The sequence below is a fragment of the Falco punctatus genome, assembly GCF_963210335.1.
Source record: "Falco punctatus genome assembly, chromosome: 13".
Classification (NCBI taxonomy): Eukaryota; Metazoa; Chordata; class Aves; order Falconiformes; family Falconidae; genus Falco; species Falco punctatus.
This window is the reverse complement of record NC_137593.1, coordinates 6,825,170-6,842,035: the sequence shown is the minus strand read 5'-3', so window position 1 is coordinate 6,842,035 and position 16,866 is coordinate 6,825,170. Positions and strand designations below refer to the sequence as shown.

Below are 16,866 nucleotides of genomic sequence, written 5' to 3'. Positions count from 1 at the left end.
CTTTGTGTTTCACAAATATTAGTAAGTTGATCCATGCGGCACTAAAAAGAAGTGAAGTCATATTAGCTCCATGAGGCACAGAAATCACATGACCTGCCAACACTTACCAGAAAGATGCATATAAAGTATAATTAGAATGAAAGAAGAAAAAAAAGTTGCCCTCATTACAACCAATAACCTAACCTAACTAATAAATACCTCCCTCTGTCATTCAGTATTGCTAGCTTTAGACATTAAATATACTCAGGAAGGCAACCAGGAACATCTAACTCGATAAAAATGATTTATTTTTTTTTCACAAATATGTTTTTTCATTTCTTTCCCTTTATTTCCTGAGCCTTTATACGATACTTGAGTTGTATTTCCAAGCTTTTTTCCTGCAGCCATAAGGTCTAGAGAAATTATTTTAAAATAACACTGAGATTGTCACCTAATGGCATACATTCTAGAAGCCAAGCTGTAAGAAGCCTGCTAAATAAGATGAGGTCTGTTGTATTTCAGGGTGGCCGTACTGCTCGTTTTGTACTTTTGCTGTTTTCAGGAATTAAAATATTGTCACGCATTACATTTAGAAACAATAAATTATCTATGTTATTAGATAGGTTCCCTTTATGGTGCCTGCTCCTTAAGAAGTTATTAGTTATATCTGTGCAAAGTCAGTGGTATTGCCAGGACATCCATACCTAAGCTTGCAAAACTATTTAGGAAATATAGATTAAATACTGTAGTAATAGTATTTAAATGTGACCACTGACAGATTTGTATTGGCAATCTCCAGGCACATGTAAAAGTGAGTCCTTCAGAGTGCTTTGCATTGGTTTACCTTGTTTCAACAAAATCATTAGGTCTTTTACCAACTGATTGAAATTATGTCAGTCCAACAGTGAGGAAACTCCACGTATCATTGCTGTTTTTAAAGAATATGCAGAAAATTCAATGTGATTTTTTTTTACTGCAGTCCACATTTCTTCATTATAAATATAAGCCCTAGCTCTGTAACTGCTTGTTTGCATGTCTAATGTTATGAGACTCTGAGAGACTACTCACTCCTATAAAATTAAGATGCTGCATGTGTGTGTTTGCAGGACCATGACCGTGAGGAATACTTGCTCAATATAATAACTACCGGTTGGAAAACAAAATAAAAATCAACTCTAATTGTGCCCATTTAAATTCAAACATTGAAAAATAGCTTAAATATGGTATTTCAGAATGTAAATTTTATAAAAAGTCTGAGGATTTTAAGGACTCAGTTAGCTCTTTAGTCCCTCTGTAACGAGGCTATTACATAGCATTGCTCAGATTGATGTTGAAAATAATGCAGCTGCAAAAGCAGCTGCAGCAAGAACTCACAGAAGCCAGGATGCAAAGCAGGCCCTGCTCAGAGTCACTGCCTTTAGCCTTCTGGGGGAGTTGGGGGGGGGGGTGGTGGGGGTGGTGGTGGTGGTGGTGGTGGTGGTGGGTGGGGGTGTGTGTGTGTGTGTGTGTGTGGGTGTGGGGGGGTGTGTGTGGGGGTGGGTGTGGGGGTGTGTGTGGGGTGTGTGTGTGTGTGTGTGTGTGTGTGTGTGTGTGTGTGTGTGTGTGTGTGTGTGTGTGTGTGTCTGTGTCTGTGTCTGTGTCTGTGTCTGTGTCTGTGTCTGTGTCTGTGTCTGTGTCTGTGTCTGTGTCTGTGTCTGTGTCTGTGTCTGTGTCTGTGTCTGTGTCTGTGTCTGTGTCTGTGTCTGTGTCTGTGTCTTCCTTATTTATTAGCTTAATTCCAGCATCTCTGAAATGATGCCTTGCTGGGAATAACTGAGGATTAAAGCTTTAATGGCTTTACTTACCCTCAGAAATGAAAAACCTGGAATTTACTGTCTTCTGCAATCCAGAGTCCCTCTGACAGCAGCAAATGCTGTGGGTTTGTTTTTTTTTTTCAAAATGAACAGTTCAAGGCTGGTCAACATTAAGACAGTAAAAGTCAAGAAGAAAACAGCATCAAAAAGGAGAGATACTTCAAGTTTGGTATACAGATATACAAGGACATTTTATGCTTCTGGTATTAAAAAAGGCATTTATGTCCCTGGGCAGGAGCTGGTGAACCCATGGGTTGCCACCTCAAAATGTTTGCCTGCCACATGGCTTGCAGGCAGGTTTGGAGGGAGGTGCAGGTCCAGCACCCACCCTTATGCTTCCTTTCTTATGACATACAGAGGGTGACAGGAGTGAACTGCAGCAGCAGAGTGCTAAACCCTGGATAAACCAAAATTTTGGTAATCCCAAAGGGATTTGCCACTATTCTCACCCTATCTCTTAACCCTCGAGTCTAGGGAGGCTACCTGACACCTTGTTTTTTATCGGTTCTTCCATGGACAGGTTGAAATTAGGTAAAACCAGTTTTACATAATTTTGAAACAAAGCTTTCCATATAACTTAAAACCAACAAGAATAAGTCACATCGCTCAGTCTTTCATAGCCACCTTGTAAGATTTTCAGAAGAATAGTTCCCAGGGAGACTGACCGTGACAGATGATAAAGCAGCAAAGCATCCTCATTCTCCTCCCAGATCTGAACCTACAATAGCCTGTTAATTCAAGAGATTCAGTTACTGGTCAAACGTGACCTGTACTCAGGACACAAAAGCAAACATAAACCCCTACTCCTCTCTAAACCCAAGTTTCAGAGCTAAAAAAACACCTTGAAAGATCTTTTAGTAATAGCAAAGTTCATAACATGGTGTTTGCATCCCAGGCGTAGCCATACCAAACACTTCAAGTTTCCCCTGGCAAAATCAACTGGATAAAAGGAACTGATACAGTTCTCTTTCAACTGATCTAATGTGTTCGGTCACCTTATTACAAGTTAATATTCAGGTTGCAATATCTTGCATCCATTGGAGCTTTGCAGAATTTTCTCAGGAAGGTCATAAAATAAAACATTAGAGTAGTATAACTTAAAGGTTACAAAAGCATGGGCTACAGAATCAGCGTTAGTCTGTGACAGCATTGGCTCCAGTCCCAGCGTAGTTTATGGGAAATAAAGGCAAGAACCAACCACACATTTAATAAAATGAACAAAACCATGTTAGAATCAACTGCTGGATCAGATTTCTTTGCTGTTCAGTGGCTCACAGCCACCACTGGATTTCCCTTGCTCTTGCAGATCTGTGTCGTTGCACATAAGTGTGTTAAAGACCAGGTTCGCTTGCACATCCTGAATGGGAAATCTGTACCTATGGAACTTGTGCCATGTACCTCTCTGTTCATCAAGGGAAGGAAGAAACGTTTCCCTACTGTTCTCATAGCACTTCAAGGTTAAAATTCATATTGACAAAAATAATGCAGCAGAGGAAATAAACATTCACAGAGATTAAAATAATTGCACAAAAGGCAATTTCTTCACTGGAAGACACCAAGTTAAAAGAAGAAATTAAAACCAGAAGCCATACTAAGAAACTAAATGCTGTTAAAGTAAAAGAACTGCCTTGAATGTTAATCTGAGCTATTTCAGCCAGTCCTTTTTCACAACCTTTTCTTTCCTGGTAACTTTTATGTTATAGCTCTATTGGCTGTACAAAGTTCCTGAATTGAAGCTCTGCCTGTCAGGAGCTCTCATCTGTGCATGCTTTAGCTCTCAGTTGTTAGTGAATTTGCTTCAGGTACCACTATTAAACCATTGCATGTCAAATTAAAAAGCAATTAGGGTGAAATGCATAGTTATAATACACAGGTTAAAAAAACTCCAGAAACCCTAACTCTGAATTTTCTGAATTTGTAATGACAATTTTGGAAAGTATTAAAATATCTTTTAAATTAATATAATCTCCAAATTACTGACATGTGCTTCACCTGGTGTCACATAGGGTTTTTTTATCTTTCCACTTTTCTCTTTTTTCTTCCTCCCAGGCTTTTTTGCCTAGGAATATTTAAAATTCATTATTCCACACTGTGAGAAATGGAATAAGCATAACTTGAGTATTTGCTAAAGCAGGTAGTGAAATAAGGAGGTGGATAGATACACTATCAAAATGCTTTATCATATATTCCGACCACTGAATTTTGATTCATTCTGGCTAGCATCACTGTAGAAATACTGTACCCAAGGTGAAATCCCTCAGAGGTGTACCATTAATATGAGGCAACTGTAGTGGTGGTGTGAAGAACCGTCTAGAGGACGGGTCAATGATAGCTGCCACCATTGTGCTCTGAATCAGCAGCCAAAGAGGGACGGATGCACAGCTATGGCTAACTCATTTCATATCTCTGCTTAACATCTCTGTATCCCAGTGGGACTCATAATATTTAATTACATATCTAATGGGAAATTCAGCCTCACCCTGTGAGTTATTGTGCTTCCTCGATTTCTCTTACATTGTAGAAGCACAGCACTTCACAGGACTGGTCCTGCCATGAAAATTAATTAGTTTATGCCTGAACAGGGCTTTCAACATACAGATCATTCTGTATGACAAAGTAGTATTAGATAACAAACCAAGTTATTCAATTGAATTATGGAGCCATAAGAAAATTATTGTCTCTGATTTTTAATCAAGCAGACTCCAAGCCTGGTTAGTCCCTGATGATGATGTTCTGGCTATTCCAATGGGTTTTATTGCTACCAGAAGAGCTTCTCCCTTTTTTTCTCCTGTGCACCCCACAGTTTTCACTGCTGTCTATATAATCCACTCCATGAAGCCAGCTCTAAGTCTCAGGTTAGCCCTTACCTTCAGTGAACAGTAATTATTAAAACAGTTTGTTGAAGGTAAATAAAAAGCCTTGTTGGTTTGGAAACAAACCTCTCCACCTTCTTTGGTTTGGGTTTCTTATCCTGTTCAACCACCACTCACCACAAGGATACCTGAGTCTAGAAATAGCTCTGAAAGTTTGAGAAAACTAAGTGCCAGTAGTTCTGTATTTCTTTACACGGCATCAGAACAATCCCAGGTTATAGATGTGCATATGATTTCTTATGCATGAATGCTTCAGCGCCCTCCCACTGGTTATCAGACTCTTTATTAGCCTCCATAACCCAAGCAGAAGAATTTCAATACTGCCTTTAAGGGTCACTTGAGCAGAAGCTTCAAGACAAATTGTACTGCTGGGGTCATAGAAATTTGGTAGCTAACTCAGCAAAAGAGGACTTAGTTTTGTTTGCTGAAGTATAGAGGTGTATTATTTGCATGGTCATCTTTGAAAAGATTAATTTCTGATCACAGGAACCCATTTATAATCAAAAGGATCATCAGCTTCCATCTTTCCAGACTTGCTAAAATCTTCGGGACAGATTAGTGTTAATTTACAGCAGTAGAAGATCTGGACTAGGTCTTTAAGTTTTTCTGTTTCTCATGTTGGCTGTGGTCTCCATGGTCCCCTGCTGCAAAAGCATCCCTATTACACAAAGGGCAGGAGGGACTTGCCAGCACCCACCGTCTGCTCCCTTGTTTCCTAGCCCTGCTTTGTACTCTTACTGTTTTTACACTTTTTCTTCCATTTATTGCTCTTACATTGGAAATCAGATACAACAGTCATAAAGAACGACAGCACCAAAGAAATAAAAGCCACAGCAATAAAAGACAAGAAAAAGGAATTCCAGTTAATGACATCTGTCTAGGGAGATTCCCTCTCTTGGGAAGTGGAGCAACACAGGACATTCAGAAGGAAGATAGCCCCTCAGTTCACTAAAATTTACTTTGCATCTTGATATGAGGGCCTTATAAAACCTTTCCTCAGTTTCTCAGAGCCCAGCTTGCTGACTTCCTTTTCTTCTTCTTCCCATTCTCATGCCTTCTTTTTTTCCCTGTTGTTCGTTTTGGTTGGCTTTCATTTGGGAAGGTTTTTTTGTGTTATTACTAGGGCAAAGAATTAAGCACACAGAGAAAGATATCAGATTTTTTACTAAGAATCCAGAAAAATTAATGACTTATGAAGCTCTAGCACTGATTTACCAAGTTTCTGTACACCCCAGCTTCATTCTGGCTACATAGTGTAACCAAAAGGAAGGACTGCTGCCCAAGTTAGGTCTTTGCTCAGAGAGGGTGGTCCTAGTTAGGGGATTGGATGTTGCAGCTAACTTTTCACCACATACAACACTACAAGAAGTAGTGGTGGAGCTTTGCAACACCAACAGCTGAAATGGTAGCTCTCATCTAACACATCTCGATTAACAAGAGTTAATGAGCAGAACTGAGGGGACTGTAAGGGGACACCCATCCTGGGGTGGTGAGCAGCAACTAGGGTTGCATTTGATCACCATAACCTCTTTCTCTGGTATAGCTAGAGCAAGAAAAGGATCTAACACTTCAGCCACATCTCTCTTGCTGTGTGTTAGATCTAAGTGCAAGGTGTCAGGCACCTTCTCTGTTGTGGATCTGAGACAGATATTTTTTGTGTACAGCACAATAAGTAATGGAAGTCATCATAGATCTGCTAACGTCTCCTTTAGGTTTGGGCTTTCCTAGGGCCTGGTCCCATGGGAATGTGATGATTTTGTGAAGTGAAAGAGAGTGCTCTCTGTACTGTGAGCTCTCATTGAATTCCTGCCTCATCCTGGGGGCAGGGCTGCCCAGAGCAGTTCTGAGATGCAGACCTCTTAATAGCATGTTGGCAGATCTAATCAAGCCCACAGCACAGTCTGCAGCAACCGTCCTAAACCAAACTTTGCCCCTCTGCACTCGTTCTTTACAAGTACTCAGCTCCCACCATTTCAAAGCAATCTTTTCAGAAAATCAATAGTTCTTCATCTCCTTCAGAATGAGAGCAAGTAGGACACTTGGACGTCTGCTTTGTAATCTCTTCAAAAATTGCTTTCTTGTCTTCCCAACAGAATTAGGAAATATTGCAGTACCAAAAAAAAAAAAAAAAAAAAAAAAAAAGAACCCCACACCACCAAAAACCCTAAAGCTTTTTCAGCACAACATCTCAGTTGTAGGACCAATCTTTGCATTCCTTTTCATTTAGGGATTACCCTAAGATCACTGGTCTGTTTATACCTTAGGCACACATACATCCTTGTTCCTCACACAGAGCAATTATTTGTTCTCACAACTCCACTTTTCAGGAGCCTGCTGTAGAAACCTTTACTATTTTAAAATTTCCGTTTTCTATCCCTCTTTCCTCTCAGTGGCCCTTTAGCTATGAAAATGAACTGCTCTGCTCCCGCAGTGCTGAGCTGCTGAATCCAATCGAGGAAGGCTGGCTAGGCTTCACATCCCCATCAGACACAGTGTTGACCTTTTTTTTCCTAATGGACAATGCAAGGCTTTGTGCTAATAGGATGACATCATTACGCAGAGCTGAAATGCTTTCCCTGCTGTCTCTTTTGTCTCTCAGTATTTTTCTTTCACACGTTTAGAGGAAGTATTTCACTAGGAGGGAGTGTAAGGAAGGCAGTTACTCAGTGCCTAAAACACATATGCAGAAAACCTCCTGTATTTCTGTCTCTGCATTTTTCCTCAGTCACACTAGTTATCAACCACACATGCTGAGCCCTCACTATGTACCAAATCCTCCTTTTCCTTCTTCCAGGTTATGATAGCTGATGCTCCTTTTCTGTATTTGCCTCACTGTTCTGAGATGTGCTGCTGGGGAGATTCTGGTTCCTTCTTGATTTTGAATTGTAATTGTAGTTGTTAGCCTACCGTCCTTTTACAGCTCTAATTTTATTCAAACAACTTGTTAATAAGAACCTTGTGCATCTCTACAGCAATAAATAGCTAATTGAGGTGCCTAATTTTGTGTTACATTGTTGGCAGTTAGCTTTTGCTGTGATACTCAATAGTATAAACTTTTTAAATAACACTTGAAAGAATACGTGGAGGGGGAGAAGCCCCTAAGAAATGGAAAACATTAAGAGCTTTGTTTTAGCTGTCTTGTGAGATTGGTTCACCCTTTCCAGCGAGTACTATAACCTTTTAAGATGCTGCCTTAAAGCTTAAAAAATTTGCTTTAATACTGGTTCCATATTGGCAGCCATGTGCCAAAGCATGCAGTCTGGGCTAAGCCAACAAACCAAATAAATACATACGATGAGCTTTCGCTGGAGAAGACAGAAAAAGCAGACATTTCTTAGAGCTGCCTATCCCCTTTCTTTCTCCCCTCTCTCATGCTTGAAACATTAGGTACTCCTAGCTCACGGTATATATTTCTACCTGCTTCAGTGCCTAATGAAATGGATTAGCTCAGATCCCAGGTACTCCGGTGAATCTGTTTACCCTGAGCTGTTTTAATTTGCACAGAAACACACTGGAAGAGAAGGGTAGTATTGACCAGCTGGGAGAAGCAGCCTCTTAAATCACTCAGGCTAGCTCTACAGGGCCATGGCTGTCTATATCTTTACTTCAAGAAAGGCAAGTGGGAGCAGTAAGACAGACAAAACAGAGTGAAGAAAGGAAAAGATTCAGGAGGGAGAGGAAGCAGATCCCATTGCTATTCAAGACTATCCAAAGTTGGCAGGAATAGGGATTTATCTATTTTCTCCTTTTTTTGCCCAATCAATGTCCAGGTATTTCATAGAAGACTGCTTGATTCCTGGGCACACAACAGTGACCTTCATGCTACCCTTTCCTTTCTGTATTTAAGTGCTGTTCAAGAAGGCAATGACAACCGAGTTACTGACGTACCTTGTGAAAACTTTTCTTGATTTTAATTGTATTCCCTGGGTTTTTTTCCCCGACATTATCCTAAAAGACACATTAAGTATTTTAACCAGGATTTCTTTTTTACATTCTATTTCTGTCGTATTTACCTTCAACTTGAATCAGCTTCCATAGGCTATTGTGAGTAATAGAAGGAATTTGATTTGTGTTACTTTGAACATCAGTAAGCCTAAGCTTACTGTCTTTGCATAAGAATGCCTAGTAAACTAGTTACCTGATAGCTGTGAAGCACAATTATTAATGCAGTTTAATACTTCTTTTATGTCTATAGCCTAACGAGGTTAGTGCTTTGTTGTAATCAGCACCACATAAACAATTAACATGTGAGTTTCAGCCTCAAAGAGCAATTAGGATAATATGCTTAAATCCCTGCAAACTACTATTAAAAAAAAAGTTATTAACCTTGCCAATTTCAGCCCAGAGCTCAATTTATAATTATTATTATTTTTATAAACAGGTTAAATACAGGGAGTGAAAATAGTGTTTAGGGTAGAAGCGCTGACAAAACCTTTACTGCAGCAATGTGGACAATGCAGCTATAATAATGGCAAGTGTGCCCTTATCACAGCAAGAAAAAACGTAAGGAGTTCTGAATTTGCACTGAATGAGCCATTACTTATGTCTATCACAAAGAAATAAGAGTACTGAACAAAAAAAAGATACATTAAGGGTGGGGGTTTTTTCCCCCCAAAAGAAAACTAAAAATAAAAAAGATCAGATGTGACTCAGGCTTTCAAACAATAAAAATAGCAAGATAAAAGAACTAGGTTGCTTCATTGCCTAAAGAAATGGCTAGAATCTTAAAAAGTCTGAAACCTGATTGTGAGAGACTCACTTTACGGGCTGCTAAGAAGGTGCTGACCTTCGTCATCAATAGATTGTCTGAGCCTTTGTGGTATTCAGCAGTAAAGGAAGTGCTTAAAAAGTCATCCCGCTGAAAGATGGACTGGAAAAATCTCCAGTTCAGATCTCAGCATAGCTGCTGTTGGTGTACATGCTCATTCAGAAAGTCTGTCTGTAAATCTAATAAAAATGAAGCAAGATTTATCTGTAAGTGATTAAACTGGAGCATCCTCACCTTAGAGATGGATCAGGATATCTGGATTTCAATATAAGTGAAATTATTATAGAGGAGGGCAGCTAATGACCTATTTGTTGTGGGGCTTTGGACGTGTTTTGTTATAGCACTATATTTCTCTGTCTGTACTAAAGGACATTGAAGGAGTGGGATAACACTTGTACAAGTACCAATGGTATAATTTTCTTATACTTGCTCCATAGTTTTGGATGCAGTTTTGCCTGTTCCAACATTTGCACTGAAATGAACTGTAGCAGATGACTGCCCTGTGATTTCAAATGGCCTTCTGGGAGAAAAAGACTATTATAGATGAAAAAGTTTGGTTCCTACAACTTTCTGGAAAAGTCCCATCACTGTCTAAGTAGCATACCAATACAGTAGTTGTCATGAGATGTATCTTCTAGCAGGGTGGGGTATCAGGCTAACACAACTATACTGTTGCTGGTACAGAAATGAACTCACTGAAAGACAGATGGGGTATCTTTGCACGAAATGCACGTGAATTGCAGATACAGTCATGCTCTAGCTGAAAAATGTTGTGATGTTATCTTCTAGAAAGTGTGCAGCACTAAGCACTCACAACAGAGAGCACAAAAGACAGATGGACTGCTAATGACTAGAGCTTCTGGGACAGCAGATGAGGTACAGCCAGACCATCCTGAATGAGGCAGCTTGTACCTTATGCTGCAGAGGAAGTGAAAACAAAACAAAACAGTGACAACAGAAATCTCTGCCAGTTCTGTTAGGGGTAGGGGCAAAGGAAGAATTATCACCGTCTCCAGATCTGATGCCTAATTTCGCTCTGAGTTTTAGCAAGGCATTGATAGGGCAAGTTTAATGTCAAAGCATGGGTCCACTTGGACTGCTGTCAAATGGTCAGCGTAAGGAATCTGCTTCAGAGTAAGAAATGTAATCGTCGAGTCCCCTTTTCTGCTTCCTAGCTGCTGTACCGTCGTCCTAGACCTCCAAGCCATGCAAGGGTATGGCCCAGCAGGCCAACACTGAGGAACGTCTCCTTGAATTTGCTTCTTCCTCCATAGCCTCTGCCATAAAGGGCAACTGTGGTCCTCAGAAACAGCTACTTGTGCTGCTACTGACATATTTTACCAAAACTGGGAAACAGACCTTTTTCTGAAGCACAGCCCCACAGAATTCATGTCACAAAGAGCCAGTAACAGCAATGTAATGGTTCAGTTTCAAGCCACCTTAATCCCTCCTGAGAACTACTAGAAGAAATTCCTCCCTCCTGTCCCTCCACTTAAATCAATGCTGAATGTAGCCCAGTGGTTCCGCCTTGATATACATAGATTCAGGAAGACAGCACTGCATTCTTTGGTGTTTAGAAATCTTTTACTTCACAAACGTAAGGGCAAAAGCTTTTTTTGGTTGAAATCAAAGTTTAAATTTTGAAGAAAAAAGGGCTCATCAAAGAACTGGCAAAGAATTTAACAACTAGGTGCCAGCTGAAATGCCAGTGTGATTTATCAGCAGGTTCTTCTCTAATCTGATGTGAGATAATAGGAGAAGGTGTTGAAAGCAAAATCAAACTGGATACAGAACAAAAAGCATGAGTAATAGGGTTCATAAAATTATGCACATAAGGAAGTTTATGTTATCTAGTAGGCAGGCCACTCTCCCCAAGAAAGTTTTCTTAGCTATACTGGGAAATCAACAGACAAAACGAGAAGATTTGAAAAGATAAATGATCCTATGTTCCTTTCGCATATTTTTTTCCAGGCAAGCCTCTCCGTTTGAAGAGATGTGGTTTCCTTACTAATAGACCCAACACAATACTTAGATGTAGTAGCTGCTAGTGCCTTGGACAGACATCTCTTAGCAAAGATTAACCCTCAAATATGCAGAAAGCTGAACTTGTTTATGACTGATCAGGAAGATCATTCCCGAGAGCTTACAAATTTAGAGTAGTTTCCTTCTGACTACAGCACTAAATTGTCTATCTATATTCCCCAGCATAGTGATTCATTAGAAGAATTTTACAGTAAACGCTTCCAAAATAAAAAAACCAGACATTTTAACCAAAGTCTCAGGAAAATACTTAACTGACAAAGATAATGATTTTCTAAAAGCTTTTCCCTACAAGTGGTTTTTGTTGGGGTTTTTTTGTTGTTGTTGTTTTTGTGGGTTTTTTTATTGAGTCAGTGATTAAAGTGAGCCTGCCTGAGTTATAACATGCTTCCATTGCACAACTCAAACTCATGTTAATCAGCTTGAATACCTAAAAATACAATAGAAGCAGTATAAATCCACTTGATACAGCAAAGTTCATTTCAGGTGCCGGTCCACAAGGGAAGTGTCCGTAAGCAATTAAAGAATTATTGGTCCATATTTCACAGTTTATGCTCTGCTTTTTTTTTACTCCATGGTAAATTATTTTAAAATTCTTAAGACAGTCTCACAGCGAACAGTTTGGGTCCAGCCAATTTCCCATTCACACTAATATCAACCCTCATCAGATATAGGGCTTTGCTTTTGTTAGCTTTCTGGTCAGGAGAGGAGTCCACTAACTCTCCTTGAGGGCTCCTCAGTACTATACAGCTGCTGAGAGGAAAATTTCTGCAAAATTCTATTTCACATAGACAATTAAATCTCATTTTCTGGAGTTCTATAGGACTTTCAGGGAAAAGCCAGCCAAAAAGGCTGTGAAAGTCCTGGGCTCCCTCTCCAAAACATGGTACAGTCTTATACTGCAGGGCCACGTGGAGGTCCGTCACATATGTGACTGTTATGTTGGCTTGACATGGCACCAAGATCATCAGGCTCATCCCCTCAGCTGGTGCTGAGACTGGCTGCAATATCTCTTCTCTGCTGCATGGTGAAGATAAATCATAATTTCCTAAATTACCTAGTGCTGAAGCCAGCACTGAAAAACATGGCTTCCAATCTTTAGGCTATGCTATGGTTTGTTTTAAAAAGGGATTGAATGTCTTACAAACAGGTAAAATTGCTGCCAGATGCAAGTACATTAGCCTTTTCCAGCTGCTTTACTGCTGCCATTCAAAATAGCTTGCTATAAATATGATTCCTTTGAGCTCTATTCTGACAAGTGCAGAGCACTATCTGGGAAGGGCCAGTGGTTTTCCATCCCTATTGAACTCAGTAGGAGTTGTGATTGCTCAGCACATTGCTGAAAAAAAAGTCTGCTGAAATTACCTTAAATCACACAATTATCCCCTCACCTCTCTCTCCTTCTCTTGCAGTCATGGAAGGAGGAATACGTTTCTCCACAGGCAGTTCTGCTGCAGTAAAACTTTTAAGCCTGGAGATTGTGAACAAATGTCAAAATCGACAAATTCCCAGCTTCAGGGCTGGTGACGGTCCTGGCTGCAATCTAGCTTAGCCAGAGGAGGTGGGGGGGGGAAACATGACAAAGATTTGAAACCCTGCTTATACCAAAATTCATTACCAGCTTCTTATATGGCCTAAAATGCCTTCGCCTCCTCCCTTTACCCCTTCCTATAAGTTTCTGCCTTTTGCCTAATGTCCATTGCCCTAAACAGCAGAGGTTCACCGCACCACTGCATTCAAGATACATTCCGGGAGCTTTTACCAGTGCAGTAGTACATACTGTAGGGTCCTCACTAAACCTCAACAAGTTGCTTATTGTTTAAAATCCATTTCTGGTTGAACAGAAATGCATTTATTATGTATCTTTCCTTTGTACAATGTGTACCTGTAGTTCAGTACATTAAATTGGTGCTCAACATACAGAGGTCTGTTGAACAATATCACAAGGTTAAAGGCTGAGTGCTTATGTTTAACAACCCATTCTGAAAGACGATCATCATTAAAGCTATTTACAGTTAAGCTTTTCATAATTGATGGGAAAACTGAGAAGATAAATACTTGTGTCTTCTACCCTTTTAACTCTGAAGTCAGCAAAGATCTGTGATGAAAATCAACATTTCCTTTGAACCTGAGCACAATTATGAGTTTACAATGCAGATCAAGTCACCTTTCCTATTGCACAGGAACTGGTGTTGAGAAAAGGCTTATGAATTCTATTCTGCACTTTGTTACACCAGTTTGAATCCACCGCTGGTTCCCTGAACTGAGAATTAAGCTGTTAACTGCTAGGGGAGGGCTGCTGCTTAGCAGCAACACTCCAGCATCCTTTGCAGAGAGTTCAACAAGGAATGGCTTTGAAACCCAAATCCAGATCTGAATCTGGCTCAAACGCAGCTGAAGCTGGGACCCTACTTGGAGCTCGTGTCCCTCTGGAATACATCCACTCTGCTTGATTTTTGAATGTGCCTCTCTGACCTCAGCCACTATGCTTACCAGCTATCAAAAATCAGGCCACAGTGATTTTTTTCGTCCCATAACAACATACACATGAGTCAATCAGCCACAGAGTTTGGGTTGTTTTTCTTTTGATTAAAAGCCAGATCTTCCCTTCTTGTTGCAGATGTAACAAACTGGTAGACTGGCATTACCTTATGTAAAAAGCATCCTTTACAAAGCTATCAAAAATATTTAAGGGGCCTTAAACTTTTAAACAGGAAAGAGAAAGTAATTACAGTGAGTCTGGTATTCTATGTACTAACTGTTGAAGAGTTTTCTCTCATAATAGTGCCATAACGCATACAATATGCCCAGTGCAGAAAGCATGCTTTTTTTGGCTTTGCAATGTTTGAGTATTCTTAACTTTTCTACATTTTCTCCTAGGACTCCTTCTTTGCTCAATTTATGGCATCACAAAGGAACTTTGCCTTCCAAACTTATCTCTTAAGCATGGACGGCAAGAACGAAACCTTTCAGCAAATGCATAGTAGTAAGGTGGTAACTGTAACATTAGAAAAGTTGAGCAATATTCCAGAAGCACTGCAAGAGTTCAAAAACCACCATGGGAATGGAGCAGCAGAAAATATAATGGAGCAAATAAAAATGGAAGAGAAAAAGGAGGGAAAACAAAGTTATGATGTAGACAGAACAAGCTGTAAATGGAAATCAGAAAACAATGAAGAGCTAGCTGCAAAAAAAGGAGAAACAGCATCAGAGACTGGCAATCAGTTAATCCCAACCCCTCAATCTCTGAATGGTCCTTTGAAAAGCCTAATGGACGTAGAAATGGAGTTGGTCTACACAGATGAGATGGACATTTCCTTTGAGTTTGCTCAGCCTGTGGTGTCTACCCAAACACAATCAGTGCATCGTGATTCTGAAAAAGCAGGTGCTCCGAGTACACCTAAAATCCACCCTTCGCCCCCCATCAACAAACACCTTCAGATGACCCTCCAGCAAGCTAGCACTTGCTACAGGCAGAAGAACTACACAGCAGCAGTGGAGCAGTTCTCAAAAGCACTGCAGGTATGAGGTTAAAGTAGTACAATTGGCATAGCAAAGTAAATGAAAGGTTGTCATTGTACTAACTGGGTGTAATAATATCAAAGTGAACAAGGAGCGCAAACCTGGGATGTATATGGTTTAATAAAAATCCCGAGATACAATTTCATGTGAAACCGGAAAATTAAGAGATATAAATAAATCATAGGAGTAGGGGGGCATGGGACTAAACCAAAAAATCTCAAGTGATTTTGTATTTTCCCTAAGTCTTCAACTCTATTTATGTGCAGAGGAAATTTAAGTCCTATAGAGTGAAAAAAAAAAAAATGCTCCTCTCTTTAATCCCAGCTCTTATCAGGGACAAATGATAGCTCAGTAATCAGGGGAGTTCCCACACCACCCCAGGTGTCCATGCGCTACTGGGTGAAATGCTTAATCCTTTGGTTAAACAGTCCGTTGTAGTCGCTTTTTTCCCCAACAGTATTTCCATCATGCACTCTCCCTTTTTTTGCTAAAGCCAGATGGCCACTGGATCTGTGCAGAAATCCTTTTCTTTCTGCATGAGAAAGGACAGGTCCAGTAGTGAGCAACTCCCTCTGAACACAGATGGCTTTCTCTTCAGCAGCTAAGAGTCCAAAAGCTGTTTTTTTGTGGAAAGAAAAGACTTCTTGCCTTCCTGAGATACTAAAGAAATGATATGACCTTGGCTATGATCTTTGAAACTAATCTGTGATTTTCATGACTTTCTGCCTTTAAGTGCTCAAACTTGAGCTGTTTTAAATGGATCTGTTCTTCAATAAGTAGTTATTTCTATGTTTTCAAAAGCAGAGCCCTTTCTACTTTCAGGCTGAGCCCCGCAAAAGGAGGTACCTAAAGACCTTTGGCATTTCTGAAAATCTTAGTCAGCCCTGAGATTTATAAGTATAATATGAGAAGAAAACAGAAGGAGTTCCTAACACGCTGGCAAGGTTGCAATTAATTTCATGGGGGGAGGGAAGAGAAAGGAGGTGTAGGAAACCCCAGCAGTAGGTCAGGGTTGCATCCACCAGCCTCCTGTTTCCTGGAAGCCAGAGCTTGCAGCATTTACAGTAAAACTGAATGTTCAAAGTTGTATCATTATTCCCAGATTTCTCTAGTGCTGCTAATCTCAGTTAATTATATTGGAAATCCGTTGTATTATGACCATGTAATTCATAATGTGCCAGTAGAAGTCATGGTTCATAATAATCACATAATGGGCAAGGACTTAGACGTAATCAGATTTTAGTTACCCTGTCATGTTTCCATAATGGTGCTATAAAACCGACATAATCACAAAAAAGCACCAGTTATTTAAACATTTTTATCAGATTGATGTACAGTATCTTTCTCTCTCTCTCTTTTTTAAACAATGTAAGATAACAAAAATTGGATTACAATTGCTGGGAACAGACTATGATAAACTGTTTGCTTGTGTGCAGAATGAGATTTAATAATGGCATCAGCGTCTCAATTTTTAGTAATGTTAAACCTGTTAAATAGTAGCACTCTGCAGCCAAAGGCTGCTTTCAAAGAGGTAGCATTAGAGCATTTTTAAAATGCTATCTCCAAGAGCATAGCTGTCTTATAAACCTTAAAACATGTCCTATATCCTCATAATTAACCCAGCTACTAACATTTACTGTGCAGATGAGAGCTTGACTTTTTCCATGATACACGATGCAAAAAGCCACTCCTAGTAGCTGTAAGGATTTTAAAGGCCAGTGTCTGCTTCTCAAAATCAAAAAAAAAAAAAAAAAAAAAAAAAAAAAAAGACACTTTCTACTTCACAGGAATATGGCTGGTGATTAGAATAGAGGACTTGTTGCAAGCTGGA

The 16,866-nt window shown here is 39.8% G+C and overlaps 1 protein-coding gene across 1 annotated transcript in view; it reads left to right on the top strand.

Annotated features, from left to right (window-relative positions):
• The first annotated feature begins 1,592 nt into the window (after positions 1 to 1,592).
• The window catches only part of SPATA16 (spermatogenesis associated 16), a 91,081-nt gene continuing 75,807 nt past the window's right edge, over positions 1,593 to 16,866 (top strand). Inside the window, exon 1 of the mRNA XM_080408968.1 lies at positions 1,593 to 15,035. Within this exon, the coding sequence (XP_080265094.1) occupies positions 14,415 to 15,035 (621 nt within the window). The 5' untranslated portion in view covers positions 1,593 to 14,414. The remainder of the gene's footprint in view (positions 15,036 to 16,866) is intronic.